The sequence below is a fragment of the Bidens hawaiensis genome, unplaced genomic scaffold, assembly GCF_021521415.1.
Source record: "Bidens hawaiensis isolate Kalapana, Puna unplaced genomic scaffold, B.hawaiensis_p1.1 tig00009970_1, whole genome shotgun sequence".
Classification (NCBI taxonomy): Eukaryota; Viridiplantae; Streptophyta; class Magnoliopsida; order Asterales; family Asteraceae; genus Bidens; species Bidens hawaiensis.
In genome coordinates, this window is record NW_027491757.1 from 79259 (window position 1) to 100401 (window position 21143).

At 42.6% G+C, this 21143-nt stretch overlaps 1 protein-coding gene and 1 pseudogene across 2 annotated transcripts in view; both read left to right on the plus strand.

Annotated features, from left to right (window-relative positions):
- The window catches only part of LOC143533982 (ubiquinone biosynthesis protein COQ4 homolog, mitochondrial-like), a 28403-nt gene that overhangs the window by 6615 nt on the left and 645 nt on the right, over positions 1-21143 (plus strand). The window contains exon 2 of one of the 2 annotated variants that reach the window (XM_077028598.1): positions 20057-20249. In XM_077028598.1, coding sequence (XP_076884713.1) covers positions 20067-20249 — 183 coding nt within the window. In that variant the 5' untranslated portion in view covers positions 20057-20066. Of the gene's footprint in view, positions 1-19955; positions 20250-21143 lie in introns of those variants that run through there. The other variant, XM_077028599.1, reaches the window with a different exon arrangement.
- Positions 3895-5054, plus strand: LOC143533999 (putative LRR receptor-like serine/threonine-protein kinase RPK1 pseudogene; annotated as a pseudogene).

The following is a 21143-nucleotide window of genomic DNA, read 5'->3' on the forward strand; positions in this document are numbered from 1 at the left end:
CTTTATTATTCTTAGCTCGTAAGTCGCCTCTCGCGCGCAGGCATTATTATTCTCAAAGCTCATAAGACGCCTCTCGCGCGCAGGCTTTATTATTCTTAGCTCGTAAGTCGCCTCTCGCGCGCAGGCATTATTATTCTCAAAGCTCATAAGACGCCTCTCGCGCGCAGGTTTTATTATTCTTAGCTCGTAAGACGCCTCGCGCGCAGGCTTTATTATTCTTAGCTCGTAAGTCGCCTCTCGCGCGCAGGCATTATTATTCCCAAAGCTCATAAGACGCCTCTCGCGCGCAGGCTTTATTATTCTTAGCTCGCAAGACGCCTCGCGCGCAAGCTTTATTATTCTCAGCTCGTAAGTCGCCCCGCGCGCCAGCTTAATTATTATTCTCAAAGCTCATAAGACGCCTCTCGCGCGCAGGCTTTATTATTCTTAGCTCGTATGACGCCTCACGCGCAGGCTTTATTATGCTACAGCTCGTAAGACGCCCCTCGCGCGCAGGCTTTATTATTCTCAGCTCGTAAGTCGCCCCGCGCGCCAGCTTAATTATTATTCTCAAAGCTCATAAGACGCCTCTCGCGCGCAGGCTTTACTATTCTCATAGCTCGTAAGGCGCCTCACGCGCAGGCTATATCATTCTCAGCTCGTAAGACGCCTCTCGCGCGCAGGCTTTATTATTCTTAGCTCGTAAGTCGCCTCTCGCGCGCAGGCATTATTATTCTCATAGCTCGCAAGTCGTCTCTCGCGCAGGCTCTATTATTATAGCTCGTAAGCCGCCTCACGCGCAGGCTTCATTATTTTTACAGCTTGTCACCGTCATGAGGAAAACCTCCCAAAACTCAGACAATAAAGACAAGGCCAAAGAAAAGGGGAAAAAACCGCCTCACACCTTATAAAGTCCAGCGCTCCACCTAGACGCTTGCGCGCCCAGGAGCAACACTGGACTTGGGGGGCTTGTAGGGGTATGGTACTAAAACCCGGTTCTACGACCCTAAATCTATTATGTTTGGCTTATTTCATTACATGGACTAATACAATGTTATTGGGCTGAGGGGGTTTTGTGGAGGCAACCCTAACTGGGCTAGGCCCATTAGGGTACCATGATGGTGGCTATGAGACTCTATATAAGGAGGTCTCCACCTCCTTATCAAGGGTCATGCTCAATAAGAGCCACCACCACCTTTTTGTGTCTGTGAACAAGAAATCCTCAGGATATCTTAGCAGTCACCTCCACACCCCCGAAACCATTGCAGGTCACAGGCGCAGCCGCAGAAGAAGAAGATCAAGACGTGGTTCGTTCATCTCGAAAATCCGTGAAAACATCGTCATGGATCTGGTTAGATTCATTTCGTGATTCGACAGATATCAATGTACAAGTTCTCTAGTGTGTGTTATGTGTTTTTCCCGTTAACACCCTAATCTCGCCTTTAGCTTCCAAAGTGTCTATATTCGTCATGGCACTCAGGTATGACTGTTGAGCATCCTTAGCATAAATGACATCTTCATAAGTACGAATCAAACCAAAAGTTTTCTTTGTCCCTCACATCATGCTCCTGTTTTCAGTAAATAAAAGTATATAATCAAATCACCATGGTACAATACATGTTACTTTTGTGAAGTTGCTTAATGCTAGTTTATATAAATATATACAATATTGTATACTTTTATTCACAGAGTAACAATATGTCACGAAAGGAACAGGCATAGGATAAGTAGAACATGGCACTACCATGCATTTAACAACATAAGATAAACGACAGGTTGACTAAAGCACTAAGTAAAAAGAAAATCTTTGAAGAGCATTTCATCAAAACTTGATAGGCAAACAACATTTTCGAAAAAAAAAAACAAAAGCAAAATCATAAACAAAATCTTCGAAGGACCTTTCATCAAAAAGTTGATAGGCATGTTAAATACCAAAAGCAAAAGCACTCTCAATACATAAAGTCAAATGGCACAATGCATATGACCTTCAAACAACAAATACCTGTCAAACAACAAAAAGTAAACCAATAATTCAGTCTCAGAAGTATGAAAACGAACATAAATTGAGTAAACAAAACAGCAATAATCACAGGCTGAGCAGCCACCCAACGATAAGGAGAAAGCACGACATAAAACAAATCCACTATGATGCAAGTGCTTTAAGAGAAAAGAAGGCGTATCCCTCAAAACAACATGGAAACAAAGTAACAAATGCGTGGCCACTACACAATTTGGCAGAAGACTCACAAAAAAAGAAACAAAGTGTACAACACATTGAGCACCATAAGACAAATGTACAACAAAAATAACATACAACACACACATAACGAAATGATTAAGAAACTTGCAAATTAAAAATATATAAATGATGTGTTGTATATTACCTTATAAGCGAGAAGCATGTTAACCTTTGAGTCGCTTATTAGGCTCTCAAACACCACCTACTGGCATCGATATCGACGTTACAGTCTTGCATAATTTGATGTGCGGTAAGCGGCTCTTTTAGCGATACAATAGTGCATATTTTCCTTTTTTTTTGTAGAAGATTCTAATACATGGTTATGGTTTGAAACGCTGGATTCCAGATAGGTTGGTGTCTAGAACTTAATGATATGTTTATACTAACATTTTTTCTGCATATTGTTCTATTAGGTCTTTGTACCAGCTGCCTAAATACTTAATAGTTTGTTTATTCCTTTTTATATAAAATGAGGCTGGTTACTGTGGATAGGGACAAATTATCTTCTACACACAACACTCGCACTCTTAGTAATCTAGTTCACCATTGCAATCAGTCCTCGAGTTATAATATTTTCCGATCTTAATAACAATACTGGAGGGAGGTGATAAATTTTCTGATCTTAATAACATTACTGGAGGAAGGTGATAATTATCACCTCCCTAGGTTTTACGTCGAAGATCCCTAGGTATTAAGGGCTTTTCTAGTACTATTCAGAGTCGCATGCTGTCTTATTATACACACATTTTACTATAATCCAGAATGCAAACCACCTCGCTACTTCGTTTAATCATAAAACTGATTCACTAATTTTTTACCCAAACATTATTTTTCCGGGAAAAAAATGTAGTGCAGTGGTGTTGGGGGGGGAGACACCTCTCACTTGGAATGGCGTCAGCATCGCCTCAATAAATGTGAACCCTCTGTGCATACAAGTGTGTAAATCACAAGAGAGATAGCAAAGAGCTATAGAGAACACAATTGTACGGGAAGAGAAAACTTTTATTTATAGTAGAATCATTGGCCCAAACCCTAATGGGCTTGCCTATTAGCGGGCTTATCACTGTTGTGCCCATTGTAGAATTTGATGTTTTCAATATTCAAGCCTAACACAGATACGGCATGTCGTAATTATAAAGGTACAAGGTACAACAAACCGATTTGTAAAGTTTACCCTAGTTATTTAACTTAGTGCGACTAACATCTATACATGTTAATAGCTTTTTTAATTTATTTTATTTTTTTAACAATAGTAATTCTCTTGAGTGAAACTGTCAAGTGTTTACCACCGTCTGAGTTTTACCTGCCCATCCGATGCAACATGTTGGGAAAAAACTAGTTTACACTATGATATAAGTTACAAAGTTGATAACAATATGATTACAACTTTTTCAAACAATAATTTGTCTCCAATCCTCAAAGCAAGTTAACATGGTCCCACAAACACCCAAAGTCTCTCAAATTACCAAACTTTTTTTACCGTTCTATACACGTTACAACTCCTCTTTTGTCTAATTATATAAAACATTCACAAATGGCTGCGCAATGTTGGCCATATTACAACTCCTTATACTCTTGACTCTGACTTCCTGTGGGCCCCACCAACATGTAAACAAATCTTAACACATAGTTTAAGTACATGCAAAATCAAACACAACAATAAACTCTTTAAAACAATGAACCTTTTAAATCTTATGTTTCATCTAATGTTTATGTCTTTTGTTTCCGGTGACATTGGATCACGACCGCACCACCGACAGTTGCTCGTTGGGACGAAAAATGGGTTGCGGCCATCCGAATTAGAGATTATTATGGTAGCATTACTAATTGTTCTAATTGTTAAGGCTCTAATCATCCTTTACGTTTATAGAAAGAAGCTTAAGCGCAGTTCCCCAGTGGAGACCATCCAGTCCCCACCGCGCACAGGAACCGAGCGCCTCGTTATTTTCAAACCGGTCAACACACCGTTGACTTTCGACGTCCTTATTCAAGCAACCGAAAATTTTGCTTTGAAAAATTGCATTGGGAGCGGCGGTTTCGGATCAACTTATCGGGCGAAGATATCCCGGGGACCACCGTGGCGGTTAAGCGACTTACGGTTGAAATGTGTCAAGGGGTCCCGTAGTTTAATGCGGAAATCCGTAGTCTACAACAAATTGAACACCCAAATTTAATAACTTTAATCAAGTACTACGCTAGCCCGTCAGAAAGGCTTTTAGTTTATTAGGCGGAAACCTGGAAGACTTTATCCGTTTGAAAAAGAATAATGTTACGTCTGTGCAAACAGTTAATAAAATAGCAGTCGACATAGCTGTCGCGCTGGCGTTTTTACACAATGAGTGTAATCCACGTGTCCTACACCGAGACGTGAAGCCAAGCAATATCTTACTAGACGACAACCTCGACGCTTACTTGCCAGATTTGGGGTTATCACGCCTTCTAGAGGGGTTTAGGACACATGTCACAACTGGGGTGGCGGGGAAATTTGGATATGTGGCACCCGAATATGCTTTGGCGTGTCAGGTATCTGACAGAGCAGATGTTTATAGCTACGGAGTTATGTTGCTTGAATTAATAACAAATAAGCGGGCATTGGACCCGTCGTTTTCTAGGGAACAAAATGGTTACACTATTGTTACGTGGGCGACAATGCTTCGTCGAGAGGGGCGGATGGAGGAGGCTTTTGCGGCCGATGTGGGAATCGGGGCCGGAAAAGGTGTTACTGGATTTGTTGGAGTTAGGATTGAATTGCATGGTGGAAGCAGCCTCAGGAAGGCCAATGAGGCATGTCGTAAGGAAGTTGAAACAAATTCAAAACACACAAAATTGTATTTAGTTTTATTTAAAGGGTATAATAGTAAAACTGTATTTTTTTTTCTTTTCCTCTTGACTCAGGAACAAAAAAAAATGTTTAATTTTCTTTTTTTCCTTTTCTTTTTTATTAAACTTTAGTACACAAAATGACACATTTTCCCTTTCTTTTTTTTTCTCTTCTAATTCTCTGTCGTTTCTTTTCTCTCTTTAAATGAAACTCGGGTATACATATTTAGATACTTAGAATAGTTGTTAACAACAAAGAACAACTAGTTTATGTTAATCAATACCTATCTCATCCGTACAATTATCTAATAGTATAAAATAGAAGTTTGGTGCCGTTAGGCAACCAATTGAGCCAAATGGCGGTCTGGTAATGTAATATACCGTGTTGTATGCATATTAGCTTATACTGCATTATCGTCTCATGAAAACCATTGTAATATACCTTGTCTTTCATTTATACATAAACTCATGTCAAAGATATGTGTGGTTAATATGAGTGAATTAAGAGTATATTATGAGTCGTTCTATAAAATAAAAATAAAAAAGTAAATATATTGTATAACGCGCTATTTTATGTTTTTTGTTACTATCATGTTTCTACAACTAACTTGATTCCCTGCAAATAAGTTGTGAGGATTGACCACCTGAAGTACTACATAACCTCCAATTCTGGAAAAGCTGTAGGGTATGACGCATGCTACAATTGCCCAATCGCTTTCTTCACAATAATACTGGTTACATGACAATACCATTTAAATGTTTGCAATTCAATTACATTGAATGATAAATTCAATTATGTATTAAATTAGTCTAGACTCTTTACATGCTTTTGGAAACCTTATAAATAGAGGTTTGTGTTTTTGATAAAAGAAGAAAAAAAAACCTTATGAACAATACACCACACACAACTCCAAACGAATTTCTAGATTTATCTGCTTTACGTACTCTTGTTTCAGGTATAATTTCAGGTGCTAGGCTAATCCCGACAATACAATCTGCTTAGGCTGTTGTACCCTGGGAAACAGACGGGTCACATGGGTGGCCCAAAAATCTGTTTTAAGGGAAACGTGTTTTGCACGTGCCTCAGTCACCTTGTTGCTCGTTTTGCTATTTCTTTCTAATCTTTTGTAATCTAGTTTCTGTATTGTAATTTTCTTTATTGTACTGTATTGTAATATGGATTATTGTTAATAAAATTTTCAGTTTTAGTTTATTTTATGAACAGTTTCCTACAGTAACGTCTTAAGCAGTGTAATAGTATGCCACGAAAGTAACAAGCATAGGATAAGTAGAACATACCATGCATTTAGAAAAAACATAAGATAAACGACAAGTTGACTAAAGCACAAATAAAAAGAAAATCTTTCAAGAGCATTACATCAAAACCTGATAGGCAAACAACATTTGCAAAAGACCAAAAAACAAAACAAAACAAAATCTTCGATGGACCTTTAATCAAACAGTTGATAGGCAAGTTAAATACCAAAAGCAAACAACACTCTCAATACACAATGACAAATGGCACAATGCATCTGTCCTTCAAACAACAAATACCAGTCAAACAACAAATAGTAAACCAATAATTAACTCTTAGAAGCAAGAAAACGAACTTAAATTGAGTAAACAAAACAGCGATAACCACAGCCGAAGCAGTCGACCAACGATAAGGAGAAAGCACGACATAAAACAAATCCAGTATGATGCAAGTACTTTAAGAGAAAAGAAGGCACGTCCGTCAAAACAACATGGAAACAAACACGTGGCCACTACACAATCTGGCAGAAGACTCACAACAAAAGAAACAAGTAGTGCAACATATTAATCACCATAAGACAAATGTACAACAAAAATAACATACAACACACACATAACCGAAAAAATTAAGAAACTTGCAAATTAAAGATATATAAATGATGTGTTATATATTACCTTATATGCGAGAAGCATGTTAACCTTTGAGTCGCTTATGAGGCTCTCAAACACCACACTATTGGCATTGATATCGACATTACAGTCGCAGAACTTGATGAGCGGTAAGCGGCTCTTTTTTCTGCAAATATATTAAAAAGAGTGGGTTATGCAGCTGTTCATGTTCATAAGTCAAAACGTAGTGATAGTTTTTACGAGTATGTACCTCATTAAGGAGGTTGATCACCCTTTGAACCTGAGTTTCTAAACTTTGATTGCCAGTAGCTTCCATTTTGGTTATTAACCTACCAAAATAAAAACAAAAAATTAGGAATACATTTTGATTTATACACTTGGTTAATATGAGACCTTGAAGATAATATGCAATGATGTAAACGCCCCTCCTTGTACCAAGCTAGCAATTACTAGCTATCACCTTATCACATTAGCCTATCCTATTAGAGTACTCATACTTAGATAATTAAGCACAAATCATGTTGTTAAACTTAGATTAGCAATGCATTGATGCCTACTTTTCTTTGCCTTTTGAAAAAAATTCTTATACATACTACATAGAAACTAGCATCCAATCAAACACATTGACTTAGGGGTGTGCAGATTTAGGTCTGGACCGAAAAAACCCAAACCCTGACCAACCCTAATTGCAAACTTATACATCCTATCTTAAATATCATGTCCAATCAGTCTCGAGTAGGGTCGGGTCCAGTAAAGATCAACTAAAACTCGAAGAACCAATTTTAGTAACCAAAAAAACAGGATACGTGAGCCATAACCCTAAAAATACACATGCGGCTTACTTGAAAGTAAATAAAATTCCAATTCAACCTTATACTGTACTGCTATGATCAACCGAGCAAGTGATTATGAGCGAAACTGAGTCAGACATTTCATCAAATAGTTGGTGTGCGCTTACGAAAAAAATAGTGTAGAAACATATAGTTTATTAAATTGATTCCCTAATTAAGAAGTTTAAACAACAATAACACATGAATAACAATAGTTTAAGTAGAAAAAGAAAAAGGAAGTTGTTAATAATAGATTACCTTGAGAAATAGGTAAAACAAATTTTCATCCAAGATTTAATAATTGATCCATGGCCTTTATCTTGTAGGTGAGGCGACATCAAGTTGACGACAGAGAAAGACTGGGCATTCAGGTGAGCCACTCAGTGGTGTGGTACGTAGTGGGTTTAGTACGCTCCGCCAAAACGGCTCCGAAACAAACAAAAAGTGCATGCTGCACTCACGAAAGACTGCCAGCGATGCAATAGGGCCTATTTTCCTTTTTTTTTGTTTCTTTTTTTTTGTAGAGATTCTAATACATGGTTACGGTTTGGAACGCAGGATCTTGGATAGGTCGGTGTCCTGAACTTATTGAAAAGTTTATGCTAACATTTTTCGTACATTGTTCTATTAGATCTTTGCGCCAACTGCCTAAAGACTTAATAGTTTGTTTATTCCTTTTTATATAAAACGAGGCTGATTATAGTGGATAGGGACATATTATCTTTTACACACAACACTCGCACTCTCTGTAATCAGTCCTAGAGTTATAACATTTTTCGATCTTAATAACATTACTGGAGGAAGGTGATAATTATCACCTCCCGAGGTTTTACGCTGAACATCCCTAGGTATTAAGGGCTTTCCTCGTACTATTCAAAGTCGCATGATGTCTTATTACACACACATTTTACTATAATCCGGAAAGCACACCACCTCACTACTTCGTTTAATCATAAAACTTATTCACTAATTTTTTACCCGAACATTATTAGTAGTGCGGTGGTGTTAAGGGGATACCTCTGACTTGGAATGGCGTCATCATCGCCTTTATTGATATCCCTCTGTGCATACAAGTGTGTAAATCATAAGAGAGATTTTAAAGAGCTATAAAGAACACAATTGTATGGGAAGAGAAAGCTTTTATTTATAGTAGAATCCTTGATCCAAACCCTAATGGGCTTGCCTATTGACGGGCTTATCATTGTTGTGCCCATTGTAGAATTTGATGTGCCAAATACATACCATGTATTTTACAAACATATTCAAGCCTAACAGAGATACGACATGTCATAATTATAAAGGTACAATGTACAACAAAGCGATTTGTAAAGTTTACCCTGGTTGTTCAACTTAGTGCGACTAACATCTATACATGTTAATAGCTTTTTTTTTTTTAAATAGTAATTCTCTTGAGTGAAATTGCCATTAGAGAAGACCCCTTAGAGAAGATTCTTAAAGAAACAAATAGAACAGGGTCTAGAGGCTTTAAACGAGATGGCTCCCACAAACTCGAAAGACCGATGAAAGTGGATTATCGGGGATTCAAGACAGTCCACATCAAAATTCCTTAGGGTATTTGAAGAGGTAGGTCCCAGCAGAGCCCAGTTGGACCCGCAAGACTCACCTTAAACAGGGACGTCTGCGCAGAGACCAACTGGATCCGCAGGACCAACCATGCTCAGAGAAGTGACGTCCTTACGCGCAGTATGCAAGCTGGTCCCGCAGGAAATGCCTCCCATGGTGAAGGACTCCGCCTGTTCCCGCAGCCTCGGATACAAGCCATGAGGGAAGGCCACCCGCGCAGCATGGCTACACGCACAAGGCACTTAGCTCTCAATCGTTCAGTGTCACCTGAAGGAATGAGCCAAGCCGGGAGCAATCCCGCACAGAGGCGGGAGGGGGAATACTCCCGCCCAAATAAGCCAGTCCGTATACTGAAGGATCTTTTACTGTACCTGACGAGGTATGGGCAAAAGATCTGATCAGAGATGCGACAGCTCACTGACAGCAGCATGGCAGACAGCACGCCACAGCACTGTGACCAATAGCCGCCGCCTACCCACCAACTCCTGCCATACCACGTGCCTAGCCTGTAGTTGGCAGAAGAGGAAGAGTGCACGACACGCCTGCTCTGTGTCAGCCGCTACCTATCCACCACTCACAGGCAGGGCACGTGCATAGGTTACAGTTGGTAGCGTGTTGGGCCGGCTAAACCCCTTGGAAACCTACCTTCGGCTATAAATACCACAAATGGTATGATCATCTCATCTTATCATATCTTATTACATTATCATCATAATATACCTGATATCTGCTCTAGCAACCTCTTAATATACTTTTATATTTAAAGAGCAATCTAGTCTGATTCTCACGCCGGAGGGTGGTCACAAGGAGGAACCCCCCCTTCTCAGTGACGAGCTCACGGTGTCTGTTTTGCAGGTTATCAGAAGAACCATCTTCCAAGGGTCTAACCCCTCGTGGGAAACATCTATCTAACCCCCAGGTTACCCGTAATCTGCCCGGGGTCCGGTTAGTGTTTCTTCATTGGCGCCATCCGTGCATAAAGCTAGAACTACAATTTTCTCCAGTTTTTTCAAAACTTTATACAAAAGATGGTTAGAGAAATTCCGGTAACCACAACCCCAGCTATTGGGGGGAATACCGGCAACACAGTTTTTACAAACACTACTCCGGCTACCGAAGCCGGAGCAAGTGAAGTAAATTTTACGAACACTACCCCACTTACTAAAGCAGGGGCAAGTGCAGTAAATGACCGCCTACTGGGATCCACCGATACCCAGTTTGAAAAACGAAGACTCCCCCGCCAGACTCTCGACGAAGTCAAGGCATGGGCGGAGGCACGACAAAAGGAATTCCAGGCTGAGTTAAATGAACGCTTGCGTTCCGTGCAACAGGCCGACGAATTCGAATACTGGGAGGATGACTCGGAGAAATCCGACTCCGACGCGAACCCTCGTCATAAAGCAAAAGGGAAGCGTAAAGAAACGGAAACCCAACCGAAAAGGCATTTTGGACAAGCCTTCAAACCAAAAAGCATAGATGGAAGTCCACGAGACTTCTCTAAAACGTTCAGACCAAACGTTACAAATGCAGGAACGTCCAAATTTGCAAGGGACATTGCTGAAGCAATTGCCCCGAAAAGTGCTAAACAAATGCCTAACATAGGCACATATGACGGCATATCTGATCCAGACGATCATTTGAACAGGTTCATAGCGGGGGCAACCGTTAGCAATTGGACGGAACCCACGTGGTGTTACATGTTCCAAATGACGCTGGTGGGGGCTGCTAGGGCTTGGTTTGATCGTTTACCGGTTAACCACATTTACGACTGGGCAGACTTCCAGCAGAAGTTTAGCCAACACTTCAGCCAGCAGCGAAAGTATACCGAGAAGCAATGGACAATCCTCAAATGCACACGGGAAGAAGATGAATCTCTGCCAAACTTCATCACTCGCTTCAACTCAAAGAAGTTAAGTTTGGGCAATATCAGCGAGGATCTTGTTCGCGCAGCCTTCATCCAGGGCGCGCAAGACCCAGAGCTTATCCGCACCCTAACGGGTAAAGATGGAATGCCATCCACATGGGATGGCATCATGACAGCAGCCAAACGCTATGCGGAAACGGAGAAGCAACTGGGTAGAGACCTTCCGCAGAACACAAACCTTTACACCCAGAGGACGAGAGAGGACAACGTCCTCACCGCCCGATTGAACAAAAAACGGAAGCAAGGCATTTGGCAGTCAAGGGTAAACTTTGACACCTCATCCGGCTTACAGCACCGATTGGGTGAAAGGGATAATGTAAAGCCGCACCGGAACTCCAGGTGGACGCCACTTACTAAAAGCGTCACTGACATATTTGCTACTGAGGAGCTCCCATGGCCAAAGCCTCCAGTAATCCGGCATCGTCACGATGCTGATCGGAGCAAGTACTGTGACTATCACAGAACAAAAGGCCACAACACCGAAGAATGCATAGACGTAAAAGACATGGTCGAAACATTCGTCAGAGATGGGACGCTCGCGCACCTCGTGGCGAAATAAAAGCTAGGCAGGCGAGTGCGTATAGAACCCCAGCTGGGGAAAACACGAACCAATTCCAGCTTCAAAATCGAGACTACATGCTGCGTAAAGAACGAGATCCCGAACCAGGTGCGTATCGGCTCGATGGCACTCCCATCCCAACATGGAAGGGAGTTCAATTACACAGTTTGCATGTAATCAATTCCAATTTGTAAAGAGAAGGCCAAGAGCCACTTCTAATGGAAATGATTCTCTTTAAGAATATCGAAGCTGATGATTTTACATTTATACTTTTCTGGACACTAATATGCCGGTTTTCACCGCATAATTACGTGAAGTCATTACATGGGAAGGCGGTCCTACCCGCACGAACCCAATAACGTGACAAACCTTCACGCAGGTCAGTTGAAGGGGAAAAAGTTCAGCACCCAAAAATGAAAGTGCCGGTCTATCCGCATGAATCATGAAAGGAAAATGAACACTAACCTATCAACAACCGCGCGTCGAACGGTTCAAAACAAAATTCTTAAAAAGATGAGAAAAACCTACACGCAGGTCAGATAAGGGTAAAGTTCTGCCATCCTACTAAGTGCAAGTGACGGTTCTACCCGCACAATCACGAAAGAGGAAGCAAAACTTCACACCTATTATCAACCACGTTCAAAGGTTAACTTATCCTCAAAAGATGAGAAACCTACACGCAGGTCAGATAAGGGTAAAGTTCTGCCATCCTACTAAGTGCAAGTGACGGTTCTACCCGCACAATCACGAAAGAGGAAGCAAAACTTCACACCTATTATCAACCACGTTCAAAGGTTAACTTATCCTAAAAAAAATAAGAAAAACCAGCACGCAGGTTAGATAAAAATTAAAGTTTAGCCATCCTACCAAGTGCAAGTGACGGTTCTACCCGCACAATCACGAAGGAGGAAGCGAAACTTTAACCCACTATCAACCACGTTCAAAGGTTCTTATTCTGAACACTTGGAAAATTGCTAATTTAAACATGCAAGTCATAAGTTTATAAAGCAAGGAACCCAAAGAAGGAAATAACAGTCTTATACGCAAAAAGATTAATATTTCAATGATGTATTACAACAGTGGCCGGGTAACTACCCGCCTAAAAGAAATCTATACAAAGCTAAGTCTATCCTAGCGGTGGGAAGAGATCTTCAGGATCAGGCTTCAGGGCCACCTCCGCTTGGACCAGCACCGTCTGAGCGTGGCTGCCCAAGGAAAGCCTTAAGGATGTTTAGCCCATCATCAGCAGCAGCAGCCTCATTCACCTTCTCCACCACTGGATGCGGGAAGGCAGCGTACTGGTTCACAGCTTGGTCATAAGCAGCTTCAGTATTAACATTGAATAAAGGGAAGTTGGAGGGCGGAAAGCCTCTCTCAGCAAACCCTAGACCAAGCAGGAAGCCAGTCTTCTCCCCATCCTCATGAGAAGCGTTGAGGGCTGCGCTCATCGCATCGTCATAAGAGGTCTCTGAAAGGACCCGACGCGCAACCTACAAAAGAATACAAGTTAGAACATTTTCTAATTACGAGCGGAAAGCGTAAAGAAAAAGATAAAGATACCTGAGGCAACGCTTCTCGAAGCAACCATTGGAGGGTAGCTTGACTTTCTTTGTAAGCACGTTCGGCTCCGTTTTTATCAAGGTTGGCAAGTTGAACTTCCTTGGCGGCAGCCTCTTCGACGCTTTTGAGTTTCCTTTCAGTGCGGTCAAGCACCCCCCTCTGGTCAAGGATCTCCTGCAGCTTCTTGGCATCTTCCATTGCCAAGGCGTCATGAGCATGCTGAAGAGCCTTTAATTTGCATTTAAGCTGCTCATTCTCTTCGCGAAGTGGCTCAGCAACAGCTTCAGCCTTGGCAGCCCTCTCAGTTGAGTTTCGCGCAGTCTCCTTGGCCAGCCGAAGCTGTTCATTCACAGCTTGGGCAGCCTTGGAGCGGGCCTCGAGTCGCGCCTGGACTTCAACCTCGAGGGCCTTGAATGCCTTCTCCTTCTCGGCTGCGGCAGCGGCCAACTGCCGGTTCTCCTCCCGAAGAGCCCGCGCTTCAGATATATCTTTGGCGCGAGCTGCTTTTAACTTGTCGTTTTCACGACAAAGCAGCTCGACGCGGGGCTGCGTTCGGGCCTGGAGAACCCGAAGCTCATTGGTTAGCCTACCCTCTTGGTAGCTAGCCATGGCTTCCCCCAACGCACCATGAGGAGCAGCGTGGCGAGCCCAGTCCACGCACTCCACAGGGGTGCGAAGGGTTGTTCCTCGGCGTATGTTCCATCTTGGAACATACACTTCATTGGAATCCAACACTGCAAAAGAAACAAAGGCAGTTAGGAAAAGATGATAAAAATATATAAGGGAAAAAGAACCCTACGTACCTGTAGGGTCAATAACAGGCCGATAGCCGCCAAACCCATCACCTGAACCTAAAGGAAATCCATCCAACAGGTCAGGCAGACGGGAAGGTGGCATAGATCGGCGGGAAGCCTGGCGCATACCTGATGGTCCGGCCGTCGGTGCCGGTGGCGCAGGTATAGTGGCAGCCGCTGTGGTAGCCATGTTTGGCGCCACCTCCTCAGCAACAGTAACCGCCGGCTCCGTGAAAGATGCTGTAAAAATTGCACTCACGGCCGGCGGAGACACCTTCTCAGCTGGAACAGCCTCAGGAAGGCTGGAACCAGCGGAAGCAGGCGTAGACGCCTGGGTCGACGCCTCGGGAAGGCTGACCGAGCCTACCGTCATTGGCGGGGGAATACTTACTCCAACTCCACCCTGGAATGCGTCAACATCCACACCTGCACAAGCAAAAGTGTTAGAAAAATTTATTTGAAACAACAAATCTAGACAAGAATTATGGGGGTACTCACGGGGTTTCTTGAGCTTGAACGCTACGGACGAGCGGGGGCGAACCCGATGGAGCCGGCCTCTTGACACCGGTAACCGTCGTCGTCGCTGCCTCCCCGGAGGTAACACCTGCAGCCTCTGGAGCGGTGGTCTCCTCACCACCGGGCTTCCCCGCCACCTCTGCATTATCTGACTCCGAGTCAGATAGGATTACCGGGTCGGCCGTAGAGGCCACCTTCTCCTTGCCCTTCCCGACGGCAGCCTTTTTCTTCCGCACCAGTGGAGGACCTTCTGCGGATTCCTCAGAAGAAGAAATGTCATGAACTCCAGCAGCAGGCACAGCATTGAGAGGTTCAGGGTAGAAGATAGGCTTACCTGGCCGTCGGTGGCTCAGGATCTCTTGGCCTGGCGGGTAAACCTCCACGAACCGACCCGCGGTCTGCTCTAAGATGGGCAACTCGTTCTCGTCCAGAGCACGAGTACCCATCCGCGCGGGACCATCTTCCTCCCGCGGGTTCAGGAGCGACTGAAGATCGTTCCCCTCTGAAATCAACAAGAAAGTTAGTAAAAATCGAAGTCAGCAAAATGAAACAAGACGTACCATAAGGGACAGAGTTCGAACCATATTCAAGGACGATCGGAACCTTATCCGCATTCGCCGCCTTCCACACCCGGCTCATCCCCAACATCACCATCGCCGACTCCGGAAAACGGAAAACCGGGGACTGGACCCGGGAAATCTTCGAGAACCATTCCGCCTCCTCGTAGTTGAGGGCGGGAAGGTTCGGAAGTGCCTGGCCATTCTTGAACTTCATGGCGATGGGGATGGCGCGAGCGGATATGAAGAAGAACTCTCTTCTCCATGAGCGAAGACTCCGCTCGGTGGTACAAATCTTTAAACCCTTGATACGGGTTGTAAGAGTGTACCACCCTTGGATGCACCTCCATGTATAGAAGGTCATCAGGCGATCAACGAGGGGCTCAAGGCCCAGTATCCGGCACACCCACTCAAAGTGCCGGACCTTGGCAATGGCCATGGGGTGCACCTCTGTCAGGTGCACACCGTGCCTCTCTAGGACACGGTACACAAACTTTGTCAACGGAAACCTAAGGTTCCCGTAGACAAAGAATGCAGCATAAACCCCGATCTTGCCACTAGGGGCATCGTACACAGTATGGTGGGGTTCAGGAAACTCAGGCTCGAGAGACTCGAGCATGAACTTCCTGATGATATACTGGTACAGATCGACAGGAAGAGAGCACTGGCATTCGCCAGCAGTCTTCTGGTCATCAGCATCATGAGAAGACATGGTAGAAGAAAGACGAAAAGAGATTTCAGGGTAATGCTTTACTGAACAGAAAAATTCGCCGGAAGTTACTTGAGAAGAAGAGATGAAAGTGGAAAGTGTGAATTGCAAATAACCCTCTCCCCCTTTATATAGTAATCGCAATTAATGCGGTGAATTTAATGCGGAGGAGAGAGAAATCAAATGTGCAATGAAACTATGACACGTGGCAAAAAGCAAGCTGGCAACAGCTGTTGAAAGGACGTGTGCCAGTAATTTCGCGGCCACGCGCCCGAAAAATCGCTCCCACGCGCCTGAAAAAGCGACTGGAATGACCATGTTCTGTCACGTCACCATAACTTCCTGCACGTCCTGACACAGTCAGAAGAAACCGTCGCACGACGTTTCAGAGGTTTATCTTTTCACCAACTCTTCGAATTTCAAAATTCAAAATTCGAAAGTATTAAAAAGTAAGCGGGAAAATACCCCTTACCCCTTGGCAAGCAAGTAACCGTAAGACGGATGCGGGTACAGTGTAAAGGCAAAACCCTTCACATACCTAGCACGAATTGAAGCCAAATAAACCTTGGCAAGTAACCGTAAGACGGATGCGGGTACAGTGTAAAGGCAAAACCCTTCACATACCTAGCACCCGCAGGGAATTGAAGCCAAATAAACCTTGGCAAACAAGTAACCGTAAGCCGGCTGCGGGTACAGTGTTAAGGCAAAACCCTTCACATACCTAGCACCTGCAGGGAATTGAAGCCAAGAACCTTGGTGAACAAGTAACCGTAAGACGGATGCGGGTACAGTGTTAAGGCAAAACCCTTCACATACCTAACACCCGCAGGGAATTGACGCCAGGAATACCTTGAGAGTAAAGTAACCGTAAGACGAGCGCAGGTACAGTGTTAAGGCAAAACCCTTCACATACCTAGCGCTCCGCTGGGAATTGAAACCAAGAAGGATCTTCTGGGCAATGCTTGCGGAAACGGAAATAACATCCCCGCATAGCGGGAACATCGAGAACTACGTTGTTTGAAGCTCCAGGATGGAATTGGTGGTCTTAACATAATTGATCACTATGTTCAAAACTACCAAAACCTCATGGAAAATACATACAACTGGGACTCAATGCTCCTGACTTGCGAGGAGGTTACAGACCTACCCGCATCATACCCAAAGACCAAGCAGGAAACTCGGGCATTTCTGCAAGTGACAAGGACTTCCGCGGAAAGAATCCCCATGGAAAACCTTACAAAACCCTTTTCAAAACCCTTTGCTCAAGTCCAAAAGTTCACCTCACTTCATTAAACACTCATGAGAAGAACATTGGACTGGGGGGACTTGAAGAGGTAGGTCCCAGCAGAGCCCAGTTGGACCCGCAAGACTCACCTTAAACAGGGACGTCTGCGCAGAGACCAACTGGATCCGCAGGACCAACCATGCTCAGAGAAGTGACGTCCTTACGCGCAGTATGCAAGCTGGTCCCGCAGGAAATGCCTCCCATGGTGAAGGACTCCGCCTGTTCCCGCAGCCTCGGATACAAGCCATGAGGGAAGGCCACCCGCGCAGCATGGCTACACGCACAAGGCACTTAGCTCTCAATCGTTCAGTGTCACCTGAAGGAATGAGCCAAGCCGGGAGCAATCCCGCACAGAGGCGGGAGGGGGAATACTCCCGCCCAAATAAGCCAGTCCGTATACTGAAGGATCTTTTACTGTACCTGACGAGGTATGGGCAAAAGATCTGATCAGAGATGCGACAGCTCACTGACAGCAGCATGGCAGACAGCACGCCACAGCACTGTGACCAATAGCCGCCGCCTACCCACCAACTCCTGCCATACCACGTGCCTAGCCTGTAGTTGGCAGAAGAGGAAGAGTGCACGACACGCCTGCTCTGTGTCAGCCGCTACCTATCCACCACTCACAGGCAGGGCACGTGCATAGGTTACAGTTGGTAGCGTGTTGGGCCGGCTAAACCCCTTGGAAACCTACCTTCGGCTATAAATACCACAAATGGTATGATCATCTCATCTTATCATATCTTATTACATTATCATCATAATATACCTGATATCTGCTCTAGCAACCTCTTAATATACTTTTATATTTAAAGAGCAATCTAGTCTGATTCTCACGCCGGAGGGTGGTCACAAGGAGGAACCCCCCCTTCTCAGTGACGAGCTCACGGTGTCTGTTTTGCAGGTTATCAGAAGAACCATCTTCCAAGGGTCTAACCCCTCGTGGGAAACATCTATCTAACCCCCAGGTTACCCGTAATCTGCCCGGGGTCCGGTTAGTGTTTCTTCAGTATTGATCGAGAACAGCTTGTTTCCCAATTATAACTTGTACTTTGCATGCAATAAATTGTCCGGATAAAAGTAAACTTTTTCGGTTGAAAGACAATTCAACAAAAAAGACCGACTCTAAGTGCACTTTCGAGGGTAGTCGTCCGAATACAAGCACTTTATGTTCATTTTGTGGTGTTGAGAAAAAAAATAGCGACCATCTATTGATTACTTGTGAGGTTTCTCGATATATATGGAGGCAAATCGGGTTTTGGTGTAAAATCCCATAGTCATAGTTTCAACTATTTCAGAGGTTTGGCGCATCCTCTCAATTCTTTTCCAAGGAAGTCTCGATAGGTTGTTTTACAAACGGTGTTCTTAACCATAGTGTGGTGTATATAACGCTCTAAAGTTCTCAACAGAAAGGAGGTGAACTGGTTAAGAATTATATAGGAGATATAAGTTTGGATTAAAAAAAATAGGGCGATACTTGTCTCGTTTAGATAGGGCATAACTTTAATGTACTTAGTCCTTTGTAATCATGTGTACGTTTTCTTGTCTAGTCGCTTGCTAGTCCCAATCGCTAACAATGAAAAAAAATCGTGAATGAGGATACGTTTGCCAATGATGTTTACAATGGTTATGTGACCATTTGATTTGACCGTTTGATGAAAAATGTAATTAATCTATAAATACCAAAATATATAACGTTGATAGGATTGTGAGGTGCGCAATTTGGCTTTTGGGCTCAATCTATTTTTGAGTTTTGTCGAAACTGATCAACACTAGTTTCGGCTTAAATCAATATGATTTGAAATTGGTTTTTAGGGGTAGACGGTCTATTCGGGTTAAAACCCATTTACCCCAAAACTATACGGTTTGGTTTGAGGTCCAAAACAGTCTCAGTTGGTGTTTACAGACAACTGGTTTTTTGTTCGCTTCTAGTTTTTCTTAAAAAAATATGAATGAACCATGAACATTTTTTTCGTTTATAATTTTGGTCCTTTAGAAACATAAAACATAAAACTTTGCCTATTTGGCAAGTTTATTCCCCTAAGTTTAACATAACAATTTGGTTAAATTCTTCAAAAACAAATATATAAATTAAGTATCTAATAAATAATAAATAATTTTGATCCTTAAATAAATTATTACCAAATCCACTATTTGTGGTCTAGTGGTAGAAGACTTGAGTTATCCAGTTAACCCAAATTCGATCCTCACTTATGACACTTTTGATGAATTATGACAATATAGGATTTGAGCTATGCCATGTGCAAGGTTGTTAGTTCGAACCCCGAGCCCTCCCGGGTTTACGTCCCACCGTGTGTTACGCCAGAGAGTTCTGCTCCTGTGGCAGCACAACGATTGTTAAGTGGCAGACTGACAGCTGTATGGTTTTCCGGGGAAACGTCCAAACCAAACTCCAAAGCGTACGAGTGTCTGGTTAAGACAATATAGTCTGGCCAAAATGAGACAATAATACCCTCCAAAATTAAATAATAATAAATTATTACCATTACTAACCGATTACTGATACTGATAATAATACCCACATTGTTTAAAAGTAAATAAAAGAAGAACCGCACTTTCCTCTTCCTTTAACACCAAACGGATCCCAAATCGGAGCCCAAATTCTCTCAAACTCTAAAGGTAACAATTTGAGTTTTGCATATTCATAATTAATTATATGATGTTCATTTCTAGATGCCTTTGAGCTTAAACCCTAACTCAATCAAATGCATTATTATTATTATTGTTATTATTATGTCACTAATTGTCTAAATAGTTTAGATTAAAATTTAAAACCCTAGATTTTATATTTTCAGATTCATCAGCATGGTGGTAGGTGCCCGGGTCCGACTGAGGGGTTGGCAGCAAGCGGCAGTGGCTCTCGGGTCTGCGGTTGGGGCGCTAGTGGACCCGAGGCGAGCCGATTTGATAGCCGCTTTGGGTGAAACAACCGGGAAACCGGCTTTTGAAAGAGTGCTTGATAGAATGAAAAGGAATCCCGAAGGCAGAGTATGATTCATTTAACTTTAACCGAACAAATGATTGTTCATTAAGAAAGTGAATATGCGCGTGTTTGTTTGTGTTCGTTTGTTAACGGTGCAAACGAACAAACGTAACCGAACATAGATGAATGGGCAAAAAGTAAATAAAATTAAATGAATATATTAACGAATGTAATTGTTCACAAACATGAATGAACGAACAAGACATGTGGTCATGTTCGTTCGTCTAACTAACTAAACAAAACATTTTGTTCATTTATTAAATAAATGAAGTTCCCGCCAAACGGACAAAAAAATTTTAAATGAATATATTAACGAATGTAAGTGAATGAACTTAAGCAAACGTACATAAATGAAAGTAAACGAACGAATGTAAACGGATTTAAATAATTGAATGTTCGCGAACATGAATGAACGAACGAGACGTGTGTTCATGTTCGTTCGTTTAACTAAATGAACAAAATTTGTTGTTCGAACGTTCGGTTCATTTACAGGCTCACCCATGAGTAATAGCATCTTATATTCTAGGAAATACTGTTGGACGTTACGCATGTCATTTCAAGTAATGTGGGTTATTTTATTCGTGTTTGTTTGTTAAGAAAGTGGATATGCTTGTGTTTGTTTATGTTCGTTTATTAACAGTATAAAAGAATGGTTCACGAACATAACCGAACATAGATGAATGAACATAATTGAGCTAAAACCAGCTAAAAGTATTGGGCTAAAAACTTTTTTAAACTAAACTAAGTTGTAACAGGCAAAAAGAAATTTGAATGAATATATTAACAAACGTAACTGAATGAACTTAAACAAACATAAACGAATGAATATAAACGGATTTAAATAATTGAATGTTCACGAACATAAATGAACGAACGAGACCTGTGTTCATGTTTGTTCA